The sequence below is a fragment of the Piliocolobus tephrosceles genome, chromosome 16 (genome assembly GCF_002776525.5).
Source record: "Piliocolobus tephrosceles isolate RC106 chromosome 16, ASM277652v3, whole genome shotgun sequence".
NCBI classification, from domain to species: domain Eukaryota; kingdom Metazoa; phylum Chordata; class Mammalia; order Primates; family Cercopithecidae; genus Piliocolobus; species Piliocolobus tephrosceles.
Window position 1 is genome coordinate 69,690,246 of NC_045449.1, and position 18,658 is coordinate 69,708,903.

An 18,658-nucleotide genomic window follows, 5' to 3' on the forward strand; every position below is an offset into this window, starting at 1 on the left:
AACCAGCTAAACACAAACCAGCTAAACCTAAACCAGCTAAACACAAATCAGCTAAACCTAAACCAGATAAATGTGAACCAGCTAAACTAAACCAATAAACTAAACTAAACCAGTAAAGTAAACCTGCTGGATCCGATGTGCAGGTGGGCCCCACATGCCTGCCTCCCACAGGCCCCAGGTGATGCTGGCAGATACTACTGTGCTAGAACAGAACTCTGAGGGGCACGAGACAGAAGAAAGGGACTCTGGGCCAGGCGCAGTGGCTCATGCCTGTAATCCCAGCACTTTGGGAGGCTGAGGCAGGCAGATCACCTGAGGTCAGGAATTCAAGACCAGCCTAGCCATCATGGTGAAACCCCATCTCTACTAAAAATACAAAAATTAGGCCGGGCGCGGTGGCTCAAGCCTTTAATCCCAGCACTTTGGGAGGCCGAGGTGGGCGGATCACGAGGTCAGGAGATCGAGACCATCCTGGCTAACACGGTGAAACCCCGTCTTTACTAAAAAAAATACAAAAAACTAGCCAGGCGAGGTGGCGGGCGCCTGTAGTCCCAGCTACTCCTGAGGCTGAGGCAGGAGAATGGCGTAAACCCGGGAGGCGGAGCTTGCAGTGAGCTGAGATCTGGCCACTGCACTCCAGCCTGGGCAACAGAGCGAGACTCCGTCTCAAAAAAAAAAGAAAAAAAAAATACAAAAATTAGCCTGGCATGGTGGCGGGCACCTGTAATCCCAGCTACTCGGGAGGCAGAGGCATGAAAATCACTTGAACCCAGCAGGCTGCTGTGAGCCAAGATCATGCCCTAAGCCAGCTAAATTTAAACCAACTAAACACAAATCAGCTAAACCTAAACCAGAAAAATGTAAACCAGGTAAACCTAAACCAGCTAAACTTAAACCAGCTAAATCTAAACCAGCTAAACACAAACTACTTAAACAAACCAGCTAAACCTGAACCAGCTAAACACAAACCAGCTAAACCTAAACCAGATAAACAAACCAGCTAAACCTAAACCGTTACTCTCCCCTACTCTGGTCGGTCTTTTTTTTCCTTACCCAGGTGGCAGGACCTTTGATCACTGTTGTGCTGTTGCAGATGCGGTCTTACTCGTGCACTGAACTTAATTTTTGTAAGTGAAATGAAGTTTCACTTCATTTGTGTGGGGCCCCGCACAAATGAAGGGCACCGACACCTGCCTCTCTCCAGCACCTGAAGTCTTTCTTGCTGGGACAGAGGGTATTGGGGCTGCACTTGTCCCAGCCCCGAAGAAGAAGCTGTGCTTTAAAGAAGCATCTCAGGTGCTTTAATGGAACTATTGTCAATGTGTGTGATCACAGTCTTCTGGATCTATAGGAAAATGTATGAAACATTATCTGTCCCCAAATCCCAGTTGTATATTATATCAGGTTTTCTCAACCCCTTTTTTCATTATTGTTCTCCTAAAGAGGCTTTTAAGAAATCTTTTAATTTCCCCCCACCTCATCCCCATAAAATTTTATTTATTTATGTATTTATTTATCTATTTTGATAGAGATTTATCTATTTGTATAGAGACAGGGTCTCACTATATTGCCCAGGCTGGTCTGGAACTACTGGGGTCAAGCAATTCTCCTGGCTTGGTCTCCCAAAGTGCTGGGATTACAGGTGTGAGCCACTACACCTGGCCCCCATGAAATTTTAATACCACAGATATGCTGTTTGTGAATCTGTACTTCATGCATAATAAGAGTTAAGATATTTTTCTGCCATTAAGAAACAATTTTCACCCCCCGGGAACCGCTTCACCCTGTTGAGAATGTGCCCATGCTTTTACTTTCCCTCTGGGACCAAGTGGCAACCACACAGCTCTATTTTATTTTCGAGATGGAATCTCTCTCTGTCACCCAGGCTGGAGTGCAGTGGACCAATCTCGGCCCACTGCAACCTCCGCCTCCTGGGTTCAAGGGATTCTCCTGCCTCAGCCTCCTGAGTAGCTGGGATTACAGGCGCGTGCCACCACGTCTGGCTAATTTTGGTATTTTTAGTAGAGATGGGGTTCCAACATGTTGGCCAGGCTGATCTCGAACTCCTGACCTCAAGCGAGCCGCCAGCCTCGGCCTCCCAAAGTGCTGGGATTACAGTTGTGAGCCACTGCGCCCTGCCAGCTCTGTCTAGTTGAGGTGCGGTGCCTCTCCTGTGGCAGGTGTGCTGTGGGACCTCCCGCCCCTGTCGCCCCTGCGGCCCCTGCCGCCCCTGCCGCCTGCCCGAGGGCTCACCCGGCGGTAGTCCTCCACGTGCTGCAGCTGGGTCTCCTGGCAGATGCACAGGTTCAGGAAGTTCTGCCACTCCATCTTCAGGGCCTCCTGGTGGGCCTGGGGACGGCAGCACGAAGCCCTCGGACCACGCTCCGCCTCCACCCCACGTCCGCCCCACCTCCCCCTCTTCCCTGCCCACCACGTCCCTTCTCACTCTCGCCCTGCCCCCAGCGCACCTGGATGGGCCCCACCGCGGGGTGCCGCAGCTCCACCATGCGCTCGCCGTCATCCTCCAGCTGGTTCACGCTCTGCTCCTGGCTCAGCAGCTCGTGCTGCTTGAAGTGCTGGGGGCGAGTCGGGTGGGGAGCGGCGGTGAGGACCAGGATGGCCCTGGGCGCCCCCACCCGGCCCCAACCTCTCCCCGCCAACCTCGTACTCCCGCCGCACGCCCGCGGGGTCGGCCATGAGGTCACTCCAGTCCTGCTGCAGGATGCGGCGCTGCTGCTCCGCCAGGACGCTCAACTGCCGCGTGCAGCCCTGCAGGTGAGTGTACAGGCTGCCCAGGCTCTGCCGGCGCCACGACGCCGCCTTCTGTGCTCAGGACCCGCCGCCAGCAGCAGGGTGAGGAGAGAGAAAGTGGGGGGCAAAAGACGCCATTGGGCCGCGCTCAGGAACACTGGCCCCGTGCAGGGTCCGGGCGGCCACCCACGCCCACCCGCAGCCACCCGGTCCGACCCTCCCTCCTGCTCACCAGTAGGTCTCGGTATTGGCTCCGGATGGTGGCTGCATCCTGCCTCGACCAAGGAGAGAAACAACTCCATAAGAGGTGGGGTGCAGGGAGACGGCCCCCTAAGATCTGGGCAGCCATACCCCACCCACCCCTATCCCCAGGGTCCAACCGATCTAGCTCTGGCTCTGACTGGAGAAACAGGGGCTGGGGCTGGCCCGGGATGTGACATGCTCCCAGCTCACCCACCGGCCCCACAAGGCTCCGCAGCTGCTGCCCATAGGCCTCGATCTCCTTCTGCAGTATGTTGTGCTCGGCGATCTGCTGCTCCAGCTCCGCCATGCCCGGCCCGTACTGGCCGGCGCAGACCTGCTTCTGCAGGACAGCGGGCGGCTCAGTCCCCACAGGACCGCGGTGGGGAGCCAGAGAACCCCACAGGCCTCCCACCGCGAGAAGCGGACTTGGTCATTTGGGCAGAGCGTGGACGAGCGTGGGAGCAGCCCGGGTGCATGCCCTGCAGCTCACCCAGGGGCGAGGTCATTCTGCAGTGGCCCGAGTCCCACTGGTTCCCAGACGCTGGGCTCAGCCTCTGCGAAGTCTCCTAGCGCCATCCTGCCCTGTCTGTGACCCAGCCTCAGTGCTTCCTGCCTGGACACCTCCAGCCAAGCTCTAGGGCCCTCAGCACGCCCTGCTCCACCCGGGCCCTTCCTCATTGTCCCTCTATTGTCATCATGACACCCCTTCTGTGTGGCATCAAAGCAGAACTCCTCACCCAGGGATCAGAATGCCCCATGACCTGGCTCTGCCCACCTGCCCAGAAATCCCCACTTCCCGTCAAACCCCAGGCTTCCTCCTGGCAGGAGCCTTTGCTCCTTCTTTCTGGAATTGTCCTCTCCTCACTATTTCACCCTGACCCAACCGAGCCTTCTAACCCCTCTGAGGTTTCTTCATGTGTGTGCCTCTTCCTGCAGGAAGTCTTCCCTGACTGCACTGTCTGCTCTGCTGTCTCCCTGCCCAGACCCCTGAGCCACCCCAGGTTCAAGCCTACAGTCAGACCCTGGATTAAATGCAGTTCCGTATCACCCTCTGATCACACTAGGGTGTGACTTTGAGCTCCTGACCTGTTTCTGCTCCAGCACACGTGCCCAGTCGACCCTGGGTCCCACGTCGGGGGGCAGTGCCATCCTCTCGTACAGGGCACGGTACTCCGCACACTCCTGGGTCACCCGCTCGTGCAGCTGCTTGATGCTGTCAAGAAGGTGGCCGGCAGGTCAGGGCTGGGCCTGGGTCTTCCCCGGGGACCCCCAGCCCTGCCGCAGCCCCACTCACTCCTTCTCAATCTCCTCAGCCTGAGGGTGCTTGAGCCGCCGGGCCTTGTCCACATCCAGGAAGAGATCCTTGAGCAGCACCTCGGCCTCCTTCAGGCTGCGGCCCGTCTCCTGCTGGTGCTGCAGGGCCTGGCTCTGCTCACTGCGCAGCCGGTCCTATGGGCAGGGGATGGGCAGACTCGTCAGGGCCCAGAACCCCCACACCCCTGCTGCCCCATCACTGTGGGCCTGAGCCCCGCCTCTGGGACCCTAGCTATGCTGGCCAACCTTGAGGCCCACGCCAGGCACAGGGTCAGGCCCAGGACGTCCGTGAGGCAGGTGACAAGGACACAGGGGAGCCCAGCAAAGAAGGAAGCCAAGTCCTCTCTCCCGTCGTGTGTTAGGGGATGGGCGGTGCAGGACAAAGGTCATCTGTTCCATCTTCGCCATCACCAGGGGGCACTCAGGGAGTGCCAGTCCTGATGATGGGCCTCCCATGCCACCCAGCCTGCCCATGCCCTGCCAACTGCTGCCTGGGCCTCACCTGCTGCAGCCTCTTCTGAGTCTCCAGGATGTCCCGCTCCACCTGGTCGGCGTTGGCTTGCATGCGGGAGATGAGCAGGGCCAGCTCCTGAGTGGCAGCCCTGGTGGGTGGAGAGGACAGCGGGCAGCTTGGTGGATGAGGCCCCTCTATGCCCCACCCAGATGGCATCCCCTGCCCTCCCTCCACCCCTTCCTGCCCCCACAGCCTAGCTCACTGCCCCGACACTGGGGTTTCTCTCTGCAGGAGGCTCTGTGAGCTAGTCCTGGTTGGGGGTGTTAGCACTGCCCACATGAAGGGTCAAAGGTGAGGGTCTCAGGTCTGTGTGGTGCTGGGGGGCAGGCGGCCTCGGTGTCCCAGTCTCAGCCAGCTGTGCTGGCAGTGAGTCCCCGACCCCACCCAGCTGCCTGCTGCTTCCCTCCCCGAGTCAGTGAATCACCGGCTCAGCCACTAGTAGTGCCTGAGCCAGCTGGGCTGGGCCTTGGGAGGGGCAATTGGGCTGGCTGGGGCAGGGAGGCAGCAGCATGTCCTCCACCCCTACCTCCTCCCGCTCCAGCCCTGTGATCCCCCATACCTCCCCCACCCCGGGGGGCTTTGCCGGAACGGAGGCTCCAGTAGCTGTCTAGAGGAGCCTCACACTGTCGGAGCCGTGTCGGGGGGGGGGGGGGGGAGGCACAAGAGACTGCTGGGCACCCTAACATTCTCCAGAGTTGAGGGTTCAAAGCCCAGATTGGGCCCTGACTTGCTCTGAGTCACACGGTCAGGGACGGAGAGGAAGCCTTGCTTCCACCCCAGGGCTTTTTCTGTGCATTCGCCCTGCAGCCTCCATAGAGCACCTGCTGTGTGCATGCACTCACTGTTTGGAGCTCACGAGGTCAAGCAGACCTAAAAGAGGGCAGAGTGGTCCAAGCCTCATGAGCACAGTGCCTTATGGGGGATCATTATCCTGGGGCAGGGGAAGCCTTGAACTGGGTCAAAGGATGGGCCACCCCAGGCAAAGGGGCAGTGCTGGTGAAGGCACAGCAGTCTGGAAGAACTCTGTGGCCAAGACAGCCTGGTTTCATCTTGCTCCATCATTAATGCTGTGTGACCTTGGGCAAGTTACTCAACCCCTCTGTGCCTGAGGTTCCTCACTTGTAAAGCAGGATTTTAATAAAAATATCTATGCCTTAGGGCTATTGTGAGCATTAATTGAATTTATCCATCTGAAACATCCAGTGCAGGCCTGGTGCAGGGTCGGCACCCAGCACGTGTTAGTTTTTATCCCATTAGAGGGTTAGTGCCTTGAAGGCAGGGCCTGTTGGTTCTGTTTACAGAGACATCTCCAGTGCCTAGAACACTCCTGGCATGCAGTAAGTGCTCAGTAAGTTCGTGTCAAACGAGTGGATCGCACGTGAGGTGAAGGGGCTACAAGTACAAGTAGAGCCAACAGGGCCCTGAGGACTGAGCTGCCCCAGGCCAGGAGCACACTGCTGGGAAGCCTGCCTGGACAGTGGGAGCTGCAGGCGCTGGGCCCCGGGCACTCCTGCTCAGGTCCTGCCTCCTGGGATGGCTGCTCCCACTGGGAGCTGCACACTCCACCCTGGGTGGGGCTCAGACACCCCAGGGAGGACAGGTCACTCAGCGAGAGTGTTAGCCGAGAGTCTTCACCACTGTCTTTCCCGTCCACCCAGACGCCCAGCCTTGGTGTCTGTTGGTGCCTTGATCCTTATCGGGGTAATGGGCACCCCCACTCCCACACCAGCCTTTCATGCCTGTGCTTGTCTCAACACCCTGGGCCCAGGCGGGCTGCTGCCTCCTCTGCAGAGGAGCTGAAGTCAGTGAGTGGCAAGAACGCGGCCCAGCACATCCACAGAGAGCCGGGGCTGGGCCCCAGAGAGCCGGGTGGTCCAAGGGAGGCCCAGTGCTCCCTGCACCACACCCCCCGGAAAAGGAAGCCCCAGCTCTATTTTGTTTCGCTTTGTTTTAACAGACAGGGTCTTGCTCTGTCACCCAGGCTAGAGTGCAGTGGAGTGATCACGGCTCACTGCAGCCTCGACTTCCCGGGCTCAAGTGATCCTCTCACCTCAGCCTCCCAAGTAGCTCTGACTACAGGCACACACCACTACATCCAGTTAATTTTTGTATTTTTTGTAGAGACGGGGTTTCGTCATGTTTCCCAGGCTGGTCTCAAACTCCTGGGCTCAAGTGATCCGCCTGCCTCGGCCTCCCAGAGTGGTAGGATGACAGGCGTGAGCCATAGCACCAGGCTTTTTTTTTTTAAGGCAGAGTCTCACTCTGTCACCCAGGCGGGAGCACAGGGGTGTGGTCATGGCTCACTGCAGCCTCAAACTCCTGGGCTCAAGCAATAGACGTGAGCCACCATGCCTGGCTATCTTTTATTTTTAGTTTTTTATAGAAACAAGAGCTCCCTATGTTGCCCAGGCTGGTCTCGAACTCCTGGGCTCAAGGAATCCTCCTGCATTGGCCTCCTGACGTTCGGGGATTATAGGCGTGAGCCACCGCGCCTGGCCAGGAACCCCTCACTCTTCAATACAGCAAGGCCCTGTGTGAGAACTCTGGGGAGGGCTGTGGCTTAGGCAGGAGGCAGCACAGCCCCTGCGGCCCTACCCCAGGGACCCCATCCCACCCCCTCAGTCCTCATGCCCTGCACCCAGGCCCCAGGGTCATCCCAGTCAAGTAGAGCCTTGGGGCAGGGCTGCAGTCAGACAGCCAGGCTCTCCCATCTCCCAGCCTCTGGCAGAGGAGGGCATTGGTGCAGGCTCCTGTCCAGCACTTCTCCCACTGAGCAGCCTCAATCCGTGGCCCGCAGGCCCCCTTAGAGGATGTGGGGAGCCCCAGGCCATCCCCTGCCTCCTGCCAGGGCTGAAGTTCGGCCTAGGCCTGCGGCTCCCGAGGCCGGGAGAGAGTCCACTCATGGGCCCTTTGGCCTTGGGACACCAAATGCCAGCACGGGGCTGGTCCTGGGCTCTCGGCTGCCGCTGCCGCCAGGTGGCTCAAGGACCTGGGCCTGGCACCATCCCCACCCCAGCTTCCCGGCTCCCCATTCCCCAGCCCCACTCACCGGCTGTGCTTGCTGGGGGAGGCTTTGGGGGACCCCTTGGCTGGGGAGTCCTTGGGGGACCCCTTCCCCTGGGAGCCTTTGCTCAGCCCCTTGAACATGGTCAGAAAGGCAGGTGCTGGCTCAGGCTGGGCTTGGCTGGCGAAGGAGGGCAGGAGGGCAGGTGGGAGGCAGCGGGCGTCCTTGCTGGCTGGTCAGCTCAGTCTGGTGAGGTGGGGCGGCTGGGCACTGGCAAAGGGAGTTTCTGGGAGGCCCCTCCTTGCAGGTGAGGCAGCGGGCGGCCGGGCCCGGCCGCGCATGCACCCACAACGACCACACTCACGCCTGCTCCTGCACAACCAGTCTGGGAGGAAAGGGCGCAGCCCCGAGGGCGGGGCCGAGCCTGCCCGACTCCCACGGAAGGTTTGGACTTGTTACACCCACATGCCCAGGGGAGTGCGGCGGCGATCACACCCAGATGGGGAAGGAGTTAGGCCAGGACAGATAGGGCTGAAAACAGACGTGCACATGCAGGCGCAGGCTAAGCGGAGAGGCCCCAGCCCTGGAGCTCAGGATTAATAAACACCTCCAACCAGCTCAGAGGCCCTGCTGCCAGGCAGGCCTCCACCCACAGCTCTCAATCCCCCAGGAGACGAGGGGGTGTCCTGCCAGCCCAGGGCCTGGCTCTCTGCTCTCCACCGACGTGATGGGGCAGCCAGGGGACATTCACTCCAGACAACTGGCACAAAGTCCATTTTTTTTCTTTTTTTTGAGACAAAGTCTCACTCTGTCACCCAGGCTGGAGTGCAATCGCACAATCTCAGGTCACTGCAACCTCTGCCTCCCAAGTTCAAGCGATTCTCCTGCCTCAGCCTCCCAAGTAGCTGGGATTACAGGTGCCCGTCACCACGCTCAGCTAATTTTTGTATTTTTAGCAGAGAAGGGGATTCACCATGTTGGCCAGGCTGGTCTCGAACTCCTGACCTCAAGTGATCCACCCACTTTGGCCTCCCAAAATGCTGGAATCACAGGCATGAGCCACCGCACCGGGGCCCGTTTTATAAAGTGTGCACAGTGCAGCAGTCCCCGCCTCCCCGGCCTGTCTTCCTGGCTGGCTGTGTGCGGGGCTCTGTGCACCATCTGTGCAGGGCTCGCAGCCCGGTGCAGTAGGACGCGCATCACTGAGATCCTCAGATCCTCAGGCCAGCTTCAGAGAGGCAGGGACGTCTGGTGCACGCCCTCCCCCAGGTGCCACCAGGGCTGGCTTCAGGTGCCACTAAGCCTGGGCTCTGGCTGAGGCCCGGGAACCCACCACACTTGGCTTTTCCCACCTGCCTCTTCCCCCACCCAGAAATGGCCCCTGGTGGCTTCTGTGAAGTCAGATTGACTGGCAGACAGTGATGCCAGCTTATTGGTCTTTTCCTCACACTGGGGACCAGGGCTGCTGCCTTTTACTTCTGTGGTGTCTCTGAGCATCTTCAAGAAGGGGGTGATGCCATCCCCCTTTCCAGGCGCTCATTTCACTGCCCAGCGTAACGGGCCCCTTCTTCGGAGGTGGCGTCGCTTTCCAGGTCGTTCCTGAAACCCCTGCGGTTTTAGTGGAAGGAGGGCTTGAGGGGGAGTCAGGGGATGGAACAGGCTGGCTGGGTGACATCACCTGGACATCCTGGCAGGCCTTGCTGAGGACAAAACACAGCCTGGCAGGAGAGAAAGGTCCCAGCAGATGGGGGAGACCAGGGACCGACACCTGATACCGGCCTCAGGCCCCCATGGGATAAAAAAGTCCTGCACCCTTTTTGGCTGAATCTCATGGGAAGTCCCTGAACTCGGCCGTGGAGAGGGGATGCAGGAGACCCCCATTCCTGGAGGTGGAGGAGCTGACGGGGCAGTGGGGGTGGGGAGGGCAGCGGCAGCCTCTGACAGCGATGAGGAAATAAAGTGGTCTCCAGTGTCCTCGGCTCCCAGCCCCTGTGATGAGTGAGATGGCACCAGAGATGACAGGCCACTCAGCCTCTGCCCCAGCCTACTCCCCCTTTATTCCTGGTGACACTTGTCTTCTAAGCACTCATTGCCTGCAATCAACTGTCTTCAGAAAGGAGCCGTTTGTGTGAATGACTACGGGGGCCAACGCCAGCTCACCCTGGCCTCCCTGACTCACCTTTTTTTGTTTTGAGACCGAGTCTCGCTCTGTCTCCCAGGCTGGAGTGCGCTGGCGCCATCTCGGCTCACTGCAACCTCTGCCTCCCAGGTTCAAGCGATTCTCCTGTCTCAGCCTCCTGAGTAGCTGGGACTACAGGTGCCCGCCACCACGCCTGTTAATTTTTGTATTTTTATTAGGGACGGATTTTCACCATGTTGGCCAGGCTGTTCTCTAACTCCTGACCTCAGGTGATCCACCCACCTCAGCCTCCCAAAGTGCTGGGATTACAGGCATGAGCCACCGAGCCCGGCTGCTTCACCTTTGAGCTAGGCCCCTCCCTGGGAGGTGGCAGTCATTGGAAGTGGGGCCCTGGGGACAGGTGTCCAGACTTCAGACAGAGAGCAGCCGGGCGAGGTCCCTGAGCTCTGCAGGGGGAGGTGCCCTGGGCAGAGAGCAGCGAGCCTGAGGTCTGGAACACTCGAGCATTGCCGCCTCTGCAGAAGCCCTCCAGGAAGGAAATGAGCACTGCAGGGGCCCCCACACGCCCCGGAGATTAAGGGCTAATTGATACACTGCAAGAAAAACAAGAGCTGACTTCCTGGCGTGATCTTCTCATGCCGGATCAAATCAGGCCCGGCTCCTCTGATATGGGCTGCCAGGCGGCAGGCAGGAACACCCCGAGCCCTGAGGCGGTCTCTCACCGTGGGATGCTCCTGTCATCTGGCAGCAACCCTGGCCCCAGAAGAAAACAGGAGAAAGGACAGGGACACAGAGTGGGGCATGGCTGTCTTTGTGCTTCACCTCTGGTCTCACCCTTTGGAGAGAAAGGAGCCCTTTATCCAAAAGGCCAAGATGGGGCTGACTGCCTGGATCAAGACCCTCAGCGTCGGTTTCTGCAACCACAGGCCCTGCTGTGTGTCGCTGTAGTGCATTTGAAGGTGCCTGGACCAAGTGAGATGTATTCTATGTGCAAAATTCATGCCAGACTTCAAAGACATACTATGGAAAAAGAATGTAAAACGGCTGGGTGCAGTGGCTCATGCCTGTAATCCCGGCACTTTCAGAGGCCAAGACGGGCAGATCACGAGGTCAGGAGTTCAAGACCAGCCTGATTAACATGGTGAAACCTCATCTCTACTAAAAATACAAAAATTAGCTGGGCGTGGTGGTGGGCGCCTGTAATCCCAGCTACTGGGGAGGCTGAGGCAGGAGAATGGTGTGAACTCAGGAGGCGGAGCTTGCATTGAGCCGAGATTGCGCCACTGCACTCCAGCCTGTGCAACAGAGTGAGACTCCGTCTCAAAAAAAAAAAACAAAATTAAGGCATGCATACAAAGAGGGCATCTCCCCACTTTGAGGGCCTGGTGAGTCCTTCCCTTCGCCTGGCCCTGGATTGCTCCTTGGTGGACTGAGAGGTTAGAGATGAAACGATCCCTGGGGCTGCTCAGCCCTCTACCAGCCATGATTTTGTGCGGCAGCTTACTCACTCCTTGCGCCTGGAGCTCCACGCTGATGTGGGCAGCTGGCAGCTCACCCAGCTCAGGACCTGAGCAAGAGGTCTGATCAGACCAAAAACAGTGAGACTCTCGGCTCCAAGACTGCCGGACACAGCTGGGCACATGTGCAGCCCGGCCACGGTGTGACCACTTGGCAAGTGTGCCAGCAGTTAAGCCCACGGGTGCCCACTCTCTCCTCCAGCTTCAGGGCTCCTGTGGGGAGGCATTCTTCTCCCCGCTGAGGCAGATGGTGGTAATTGCCTCCTTTGCCCCAGGAGCCGTAAGCTGCCAGGCGCCCATGTGTTCCTGATGAGGCGAGGCTTTGCCGTCTCAGGAAATTGCCCTGTTTGTACAAAAGCTCCGCTGCCAGACCCTTGGACCGAGGTTGAGTGAAGGCCTCTTCCCTTCACTCCCGTGGCCCGCTGAGCAAAGCAGAGGTGCCCTCCTCCAGCTGGGCCTAGAGGAGCACAATCTGGCGGACTGGGGGTTCAAGGAAACAGCCTCCTTCATTGTCTGCAGGTACAGGGTTGGGGGGCAGAGGCTGTGGCCCAGGAATCTGCAGGGCCACCTGGAGGAGGCTCTTTTGGCTGTGAGTCTGCCTAGCAAGTCTGATAAAAAGAAATGAAATGCCAAGGTCAGCCTAGAGAGAAGCAAAAGGTAGCACAGCGTGCCTAACTGGACAAGAGTGGGGAGGAACAGGTGCTAGTGATTCCTTTTGGGACTTTTACAGGGAAGGTTTAGAGGAAGCAACTACAAAAACTCCAAAAAAACAGAAAACAACCAAACCTTGTGTGTGTTAAGAGAGCAGGCAGAATTCCTCATACTAAATGGCAAGAAAACATAGAGGGAGCCCCTGGAATCCTCAAAACCAAGGCTACCTTAGGGTATCTGTCCCTCACTCTGAACCATCCCTTTTCCCTGGGAGAAAGGGGACCCACAGCACCAGCCCCAGTTCAGCTGTAGGACTGGTGCTGGTGCAGCCCACTCACTCCCCAGCCCCTGCAGCCACCTGGTGCATGAGCCATCCGTGCATTCCAGAAGTCTGCACCCCAGCCAGTCCTGCTCAGGAACTGGTAGACCCAAGGGCTCTGGGCCTCTCTGCCACCTTTAAGATAATAGCTATCCTTACTAGCCAGGTCTGGGGACCTGCAGCCCTATTTTGGAGAAGTGCAGGTCTGATGGAGGCAGCCAGCTAACTGTCCATGCCAAGATAATGACCCATGTGGCCGCTTGAGAAAACGTTCTGCTGGCTGCACTGCAGCAGCAGGGGTCTGGTAGCATCTGGCACTGTTCACTGGTCAGAAAGAGAAAAAGGTTTATAAAACAAACAGACAAACATGAAAATGAAGGAACAAGCAGTTCTCATAGCTGCCTGATTTGTCTCTATTGTCAGGAAGCTGGAAAGGGGAGGTTAAACTGCCCAGCACACACAGTGACTCATCAGACCCAAACTATTGTTTGAATGGCATTGCATAGATTTAGGAGGACTTCCTGAGAAGGAGAAGACAAGGACACAGGCTGGCTGAGTGGAAGGCTCTCTCAGCTATGTGTGCCCATCGACGCAGGGTACAGCAGTCCCACACTTTCTTGGGGTTCAGAACGTTTTGGGGGAACCTCCTCACTGTCTCCTCCCAGCAACTTTGAGACGCAGCTGCCCTTGTCGTACAGGAGCTGGAGTGTGCTCAGAGGCAATGGATTAGTAAGCACAGGGCAGGGATCCACGAACTCAGAGGACCCTGGGCACCTGCTCTGTCTGCCTCACGCCTCTTCTCGGGCAGCATGGGAGGCACTGCCTGGCCAGGCCTTTGCACAGCCACACCCGTCTCCATTCCACAGATGAGCCGCAGCTAACGTTACTCAGCTTTCACCAGCCCAGGTACCTGCCCATCATAGCTGGATTGCTAGGTCAGAAGATCCCTGGGGGAGCACTTTGCAGGGCCGAGGTTGCGGATCACCTGAGGTCAGGAGTTTGAGACCAGCCTATCCAACATGGTGAAACCTCGTCCCTACTAAAAAAACAAAAATTAGCTGGGCATGGTGGCACATGCCTGTAATCCCAGCTACTCAGGAGGCTAAGGCGGGAGAATCACTTGAACGCGGGAGGCGGAGGGTGTGGTGAGCCGAGATCGTGCCATTGTACTCCAGCAACAAGAGCAAAACTCCATCTCAAAAAAAAAAAAAAAAAAAAGATCCAGGGGAAATTTGGCCTAGCAGAAAGGATGTGGTTCTTTTCCAAGTGGTGAGGATTCGTTCAACCCTGAGTGGCGCGTGAGAACAGAGAGTTGCAGTTCATGAAGGCAAACAAAACCATCTGCCACAGGCAGTGACCATGGACAAGCAAGGCTCCCATTCCCAACACAAAATTGCCACCGCAAAGGGATGGCTGGAGGAGAAAACCCTGACTGCCTTAAAGAAGTTCTCTGTGGGTCTCAGGACCAGTGCAGAGCAGCTCAGCAGATAATAGCCTCTAGTGGGCTAAGGTGATATAGGAATCTGGAGCAAAAGCCAAACACCAGGCCACCAGCCTCAGATCAGAGTACCCTAACAGTCTGAAAAGGTCCTCACAAATATTCCATCAGTATTTGTCATGTGAGATAATTTTTTTTTTTTTTTTCTGAGGTAGGGTCTCACTCTGTCACCCAGGCTGGAATTCAGTGAGTGGTGTGATTTTAGCTCACTGCAGCCTTGACCTCCTGGGCTCCAGCGATCCTCCCACCTCAGCCTCCTAAGTAGATGGGACTACAGGCATGCACCACCATGCCCGGCTGTTTGAGATATTTTCTTTAGTCTGTACCAAATAATAATACCTCTAGGCCAGGTGCGGTGGCTCAAGCCTGTAATCCCAGCACTTAGGGAGGCTGAGGCGGGTGGATCACCTGAGGTCAGGAGTTCAAGACCAGCCAGACCAACATGGTGAAACCCTGTCTCTACTAAAAATACAAAAAATTGGCCAGGTGCGGTGGCTCATGCCTGTAATCCCAGCACTTTGGGAGGCCAAGGCAGGTGGAATCACTTGAGGTCAGGAGTTTGAGACCAGCCTGACCAACATGGTGAAACCCTGTCTCTACTAAAAAAAATTTAGCCAGACGTGGTGTCACACACCTGTATTCCCAGCTACTTGGGAGACTGAGGCAGAAGAATTGCTTGAACCTGGGAGGCGGAGGTTGCAGTGAGCCGAGATTGCACCACTGCACTCCAGTGTGGGCACCAAGAGTGAAACCTCATCTCGGAAGAATAATATAATAATACCTCTAGCGGATGCTTGCAGAGCCCCTCACTCTGTGCCAGATGTGCTTAGAGCAGAGGGTGGACCCAGAGGCCAGGGCCTGTCTACTCTGTGCAACGCGCACAGCCTGCCACCCCAGCTGGCTCTGGGCGGTGCCCCCAGCCACGGCCCCTCCCAGATCCTGCTCCCAAGTGTCCCTAACATCTAACAGAACAACAGGTTGGATTCTTCCAGTTGGTGTTGTCAGGATACAGGCAATTTCCAATTTATTCTCTTTGCTTTGGAACATCGATAAATTTTACAGCTAAATCTGCTTTCCATCTCCTCCGTAGCAACAAGTGTCTTCCAACAAAAAATTAGAACCAACACATATTTTTGCTATCTTTGGATATTTTCCTAGACCTCTAAATGTCCCAAGCTTTTCAAGGCTGCAGACAGAATTGTGCTGTTTAGAATTCTGTGATCAATTAGCTTTTTTGTGTGTGACTAACGACCGACACCTCGTATGTGAAAAATTAGCACTGCCACTGCGATGACAATGAACAGAGCACAGTCCCACCCTCAAAGTCCCTGGCGTCGGCCTTCCTCTCCTAGGGGGGTGAAGCGCCTGCCTCTGCTTTTGGGAGGAAAGTCCCCGCTATGGCCCAGGGCCGCTATGGGTTGTCATCACAGGCTGTCACCTCACAGTCACGGCGACAGGCTCAGGTTGCCACCAGGGCAAGGGGTCGGAACCAAGCCAGGCACTGTTTCATTTCAAAAAGGGAATCCAAGAGTTCTCACTGATTTAACGTAAAACCAGAGAGGAGACAGCACATCCAAACAACATTCAGGAAGAGAGGAACGGACAGGGGACCCAGCAGCGAAGGCCAGTGCCATCCTTAGCTACCTCGCGCTCCTGACCGTCACCCAGCAGGCCTGGTAGGGCTTGCCTGGAACAGAGAATAGAAACCATGATCACTTTGGCTGGGAATGGTGGCTCACGCCTGTAATCCCAGCACTTTGGGAGGCCGAGGCGGGTGGATCACAAGGTCAGGCATTTGAGACCAACCTGGCCAACATAGTGAAACCCTGTCTTACTAAAAATACAAAAAATTGGCTGGGCGTGGTGGTGGGCACCTGTAATCCCAGCTACTCAGAAGTCTGAGGCATGAGAATCACTTGAATGGGAGGCAGAGGTTGCAGTGAGCCGAGATCACGCCACTGCACTCCAGCCAGGGCGACAGTGTGAGACTCCATCCCAAAAAAAAAAAAAAAAAAAAAAAGGGCCAGGTGCGGTGGCTCATGCCTGTAATCCCAGCACTTTGGGAGGCTGAGGCAGGTGGATCACGAGGTCAGGAGTTTGAGACCAGCCTGGCCAAGATGGTGAAACACCATCTCTACTAAAAATACACAAATTAGCTGGGCATGGTGGCGGGCACCTGTAATCCTAGCTACTCGGGAGGCTGAGGCAGGAGAATTGCTTGAACCCGGGAGGTGGAGTGAGCCGAGATCGCGCCACTGCACTCCAGCCTGGGCGACAGAGGAAGACTCGGTCTCAAAAAAAAAAAAAGAGAAAAGAAAAGGAAAGAAACCATGATCACAGCCACAGCAGACCTTGGGCAGGCTTTAAAAGTATGAGACTGGGCCAGGCGCAGTGGCTCACTCCTGTAATCCTAGCACTTTGGGAGGTCGAGGCAGGTGGAACACTTGAGGCCGGGAGTTCGAGACCAGCCTGCCCAACACAGTGAAACTCCACTTCTACTAAAAATACAGATATTAGCCGGGCATGATGGCGGGCACCTGTAGTCCCAGCTACTTGGGAGATTGAGGCAGAATAGCTTGAACCCGGGAGGCAGAGGCTGCAGTGAACTGAGATCATGCCACTGCACTCCAGCCTGGGCGACAGAGCGAGACTCTGTCTCTAAATAAATAAACTAAAAAAAGTATAAGGAGACTGAATTGAGGTCTCTTCGTCCTCTCTTGATGTTGGAGACAGAAGCCTCCTCTAGGTTCAGAGCTTGCTGACAGCACCAGAGTCCATCCTGGAGGAGGGACTGGAGCCAGCACAACATGGAACACCCACTTGGAAGAGACCCATTCGTAGCCCGTGGGGCCTCAACTGCATGTCTTGCTCCATGGGAAGGCAAGACTGAGCGGCCTCCGAAGTGTCTTTCTGTGAAAACCCCTAGCGAACAGCCTGCAGAGTACAGGGGCAGTAAGGACCTGCTTGAAACCTGCTCCCATCAGAGGCAGAGCCGCTTCCCAGGGCCTGAGGACAGGAGGGGGTCCTGCATCTGGCGCTCTGTCCCCCATGACACAGCCTGCTTAATGTCCAAGAGTCCCACGTGAAGGGATGTGCAAGCTCGCCGGAGACCTTGGCCCTGCCAGATCTGTCTTCTTATGTAAACACCTGCTTTTAACACTAAACAGCATCACTGGCCGGTAACAGCCAATGCTGCTCAGAGCGCCTGGAAGGAGCACCGAGAGGAATGGAATTTGTAGTGTGGCCGCGAGACAAAGCATTAGGCAACCTAAGAAGAAAAGGTGCAGTCAGGATTCGCCTCCATCCCTAGTTTATAGGTCCTGGGTCGCCACTGAGGCCAGCACTGTAGTGGGAGAGGCTGGAAGGGCTGTGGGCAGGACAAAGGGACATCTTCCAGGAGGATGAGCGGTTCTCCATGCCCGTCCCCCTCACGATGCTGCAGGCAACGGCCTGAGGCAGGCCTGAGACTGCTGCACAGCAGGGCCTGGAACTGGGTTCTTGGAGCTGGAGGACAGAGCGGCTGTCAGCACAGAGACAAGACAAGGGAGGTGCAGAATCTTGGCAGATGACCCTGAGAGGAGGATGAGGACATGAATGGACAAGGACCTGAGACCAATCATCTGTGCTATATATATTTTTCTTTAAACAAATTTTTTTCTTGGTAGAGACAAAGTCTTGCCATGTTGCCCAGGCTGGTCTCGAACTTCTGGCCTCAAGTGATCTGCCTGCCTCAGTATCCCAAAGTGCTGGGATTACAAGCGTTAAGCCACTGTGTCCAGCCTATCTGTGCTGTATTTTCAGAAGGAGGGGTGAGGATAGTCCTAAATTCATATGGCACAGATGATGAAACTTTCCATTAGAAAAACCCCAGCTTCCTGAGGCTCTCCAACCCAAAACAAATCCCAGGGGTTGAGGCCCCTCTTCGAGCATCTCAAGGTTCCAAGCCACCACCCAATTCTAACAAGAAGTCTGATTTGTGTCTCACCATCCTTTCTAGCTCTTAGCCTTCCCTCCCTGCAACTTACTGGGAAAACAAGAGGCATAGCCAAGCCCACAGTGGCATTCTAAAACCACCTTTTCAAAAATTCTAATGGTGAGATTATTAGAGTGAAAAAGGTCTGGCCTAACCCACTCCATCTTGCTTTTTTTTTTTTTTTTGAGATGTCACCCAGGCTGGAGTGCAGTGGTGCGATCTCGGCTCACTGCAAGCTCCGCCTCCCGGTTCACGCCATTCTCCTGCCTCAGCCTCCCGAGTAGCTGGGACTACAGGCGCCCACCACCATGCCCGGCTAATTTTTTGTATTTTTTAGTAGAGACGGGGTTTCACCAAGTTAGCCAGGATAGTCTCTTATCTCCTGACCTTGTGATTCGCCTGCCTCAGCCTCCCAAAGTGCTGGGATTACAGGTGTGAGCCACCGCGCCCGGCCTCTATCTTGCTTCTAATCTCCAAGCTGTCCTTGTTCATTCCTGGCAATAAGCTGAACTAACTTTGGGAGAAGCTTACAGTTTAACTGTTTAACTTTGAAACAAAGACGGTAACAGCACTTTCCAGAAATAAACCCCCTTCTTGCCTGGGGACCAGACTGCCTTTGCAGGACTAACACATTAGCCACGAGAATTGAAATTATGGTTTAGGAGTCATGCAGCCAGAGGCCACAAGATTCTGAGCCTTCCCAGTTGCTCCTAGGGATGACATCACTGTTGTAA

General features: G+C 56.2%; 1 protein-coding gene across 2 annotated transcripts in view; it reads right to left on the reverse strand.

Moving 5' to 3' along the window:
• The window catches only part of EVPL (envoplakin), a 22,776-nt gene extending 12,721 nt beyond the window's left edge, over nt 1-10,055 (reverse strand). Inside the window, exons 1-9 of one of the 2 annotated variants that reach the window (XM_023211766.1) lie at nt 10,006-10,055; nt 4,811-4,910; nt 4,289-4,443; nt 4,081-4,207; nt 3,209-3,334; nt 2,984-3,022; nt 2,662-2,823; nt 2,469-2,576; nt 2,254-2,349 (exon numbers count right to left, since the gene is read on the reverse strand). In XM_023211766.1, the coding sequence (XP_023067534.1) occupies nt 2,254-2,349; nt 2,469-2,576; nt 2,662-2,823; nt 2,984-3,022; nt 3,209-3,334; nt 4,081-4,207; nt 4,289-4,443; nt 4,811-4,873 (876 nt within the window). In that variant the 5' untranslated portion in view covers nt 4,874-4,910; nt 10,006-10,055. Of the gene's footprint in view, nt 1-2,253; nt 2,350-2,468; nt 2,577-2,661; nt 2,824-2,983; nt 3,023-3,208; nt 3,335-4,080; nt 4,208-4,288; nt 4,444-4,810; nt 4,911-7,871; nt 8,658-10,005 lie in introns of those variants that run through there. The other variant, XM_023211765.2, reaches the window with a different exon arrangement.
• Between the last annotated feature and the right edge of the window lie 8,603 nt (nt 10,056-18,658).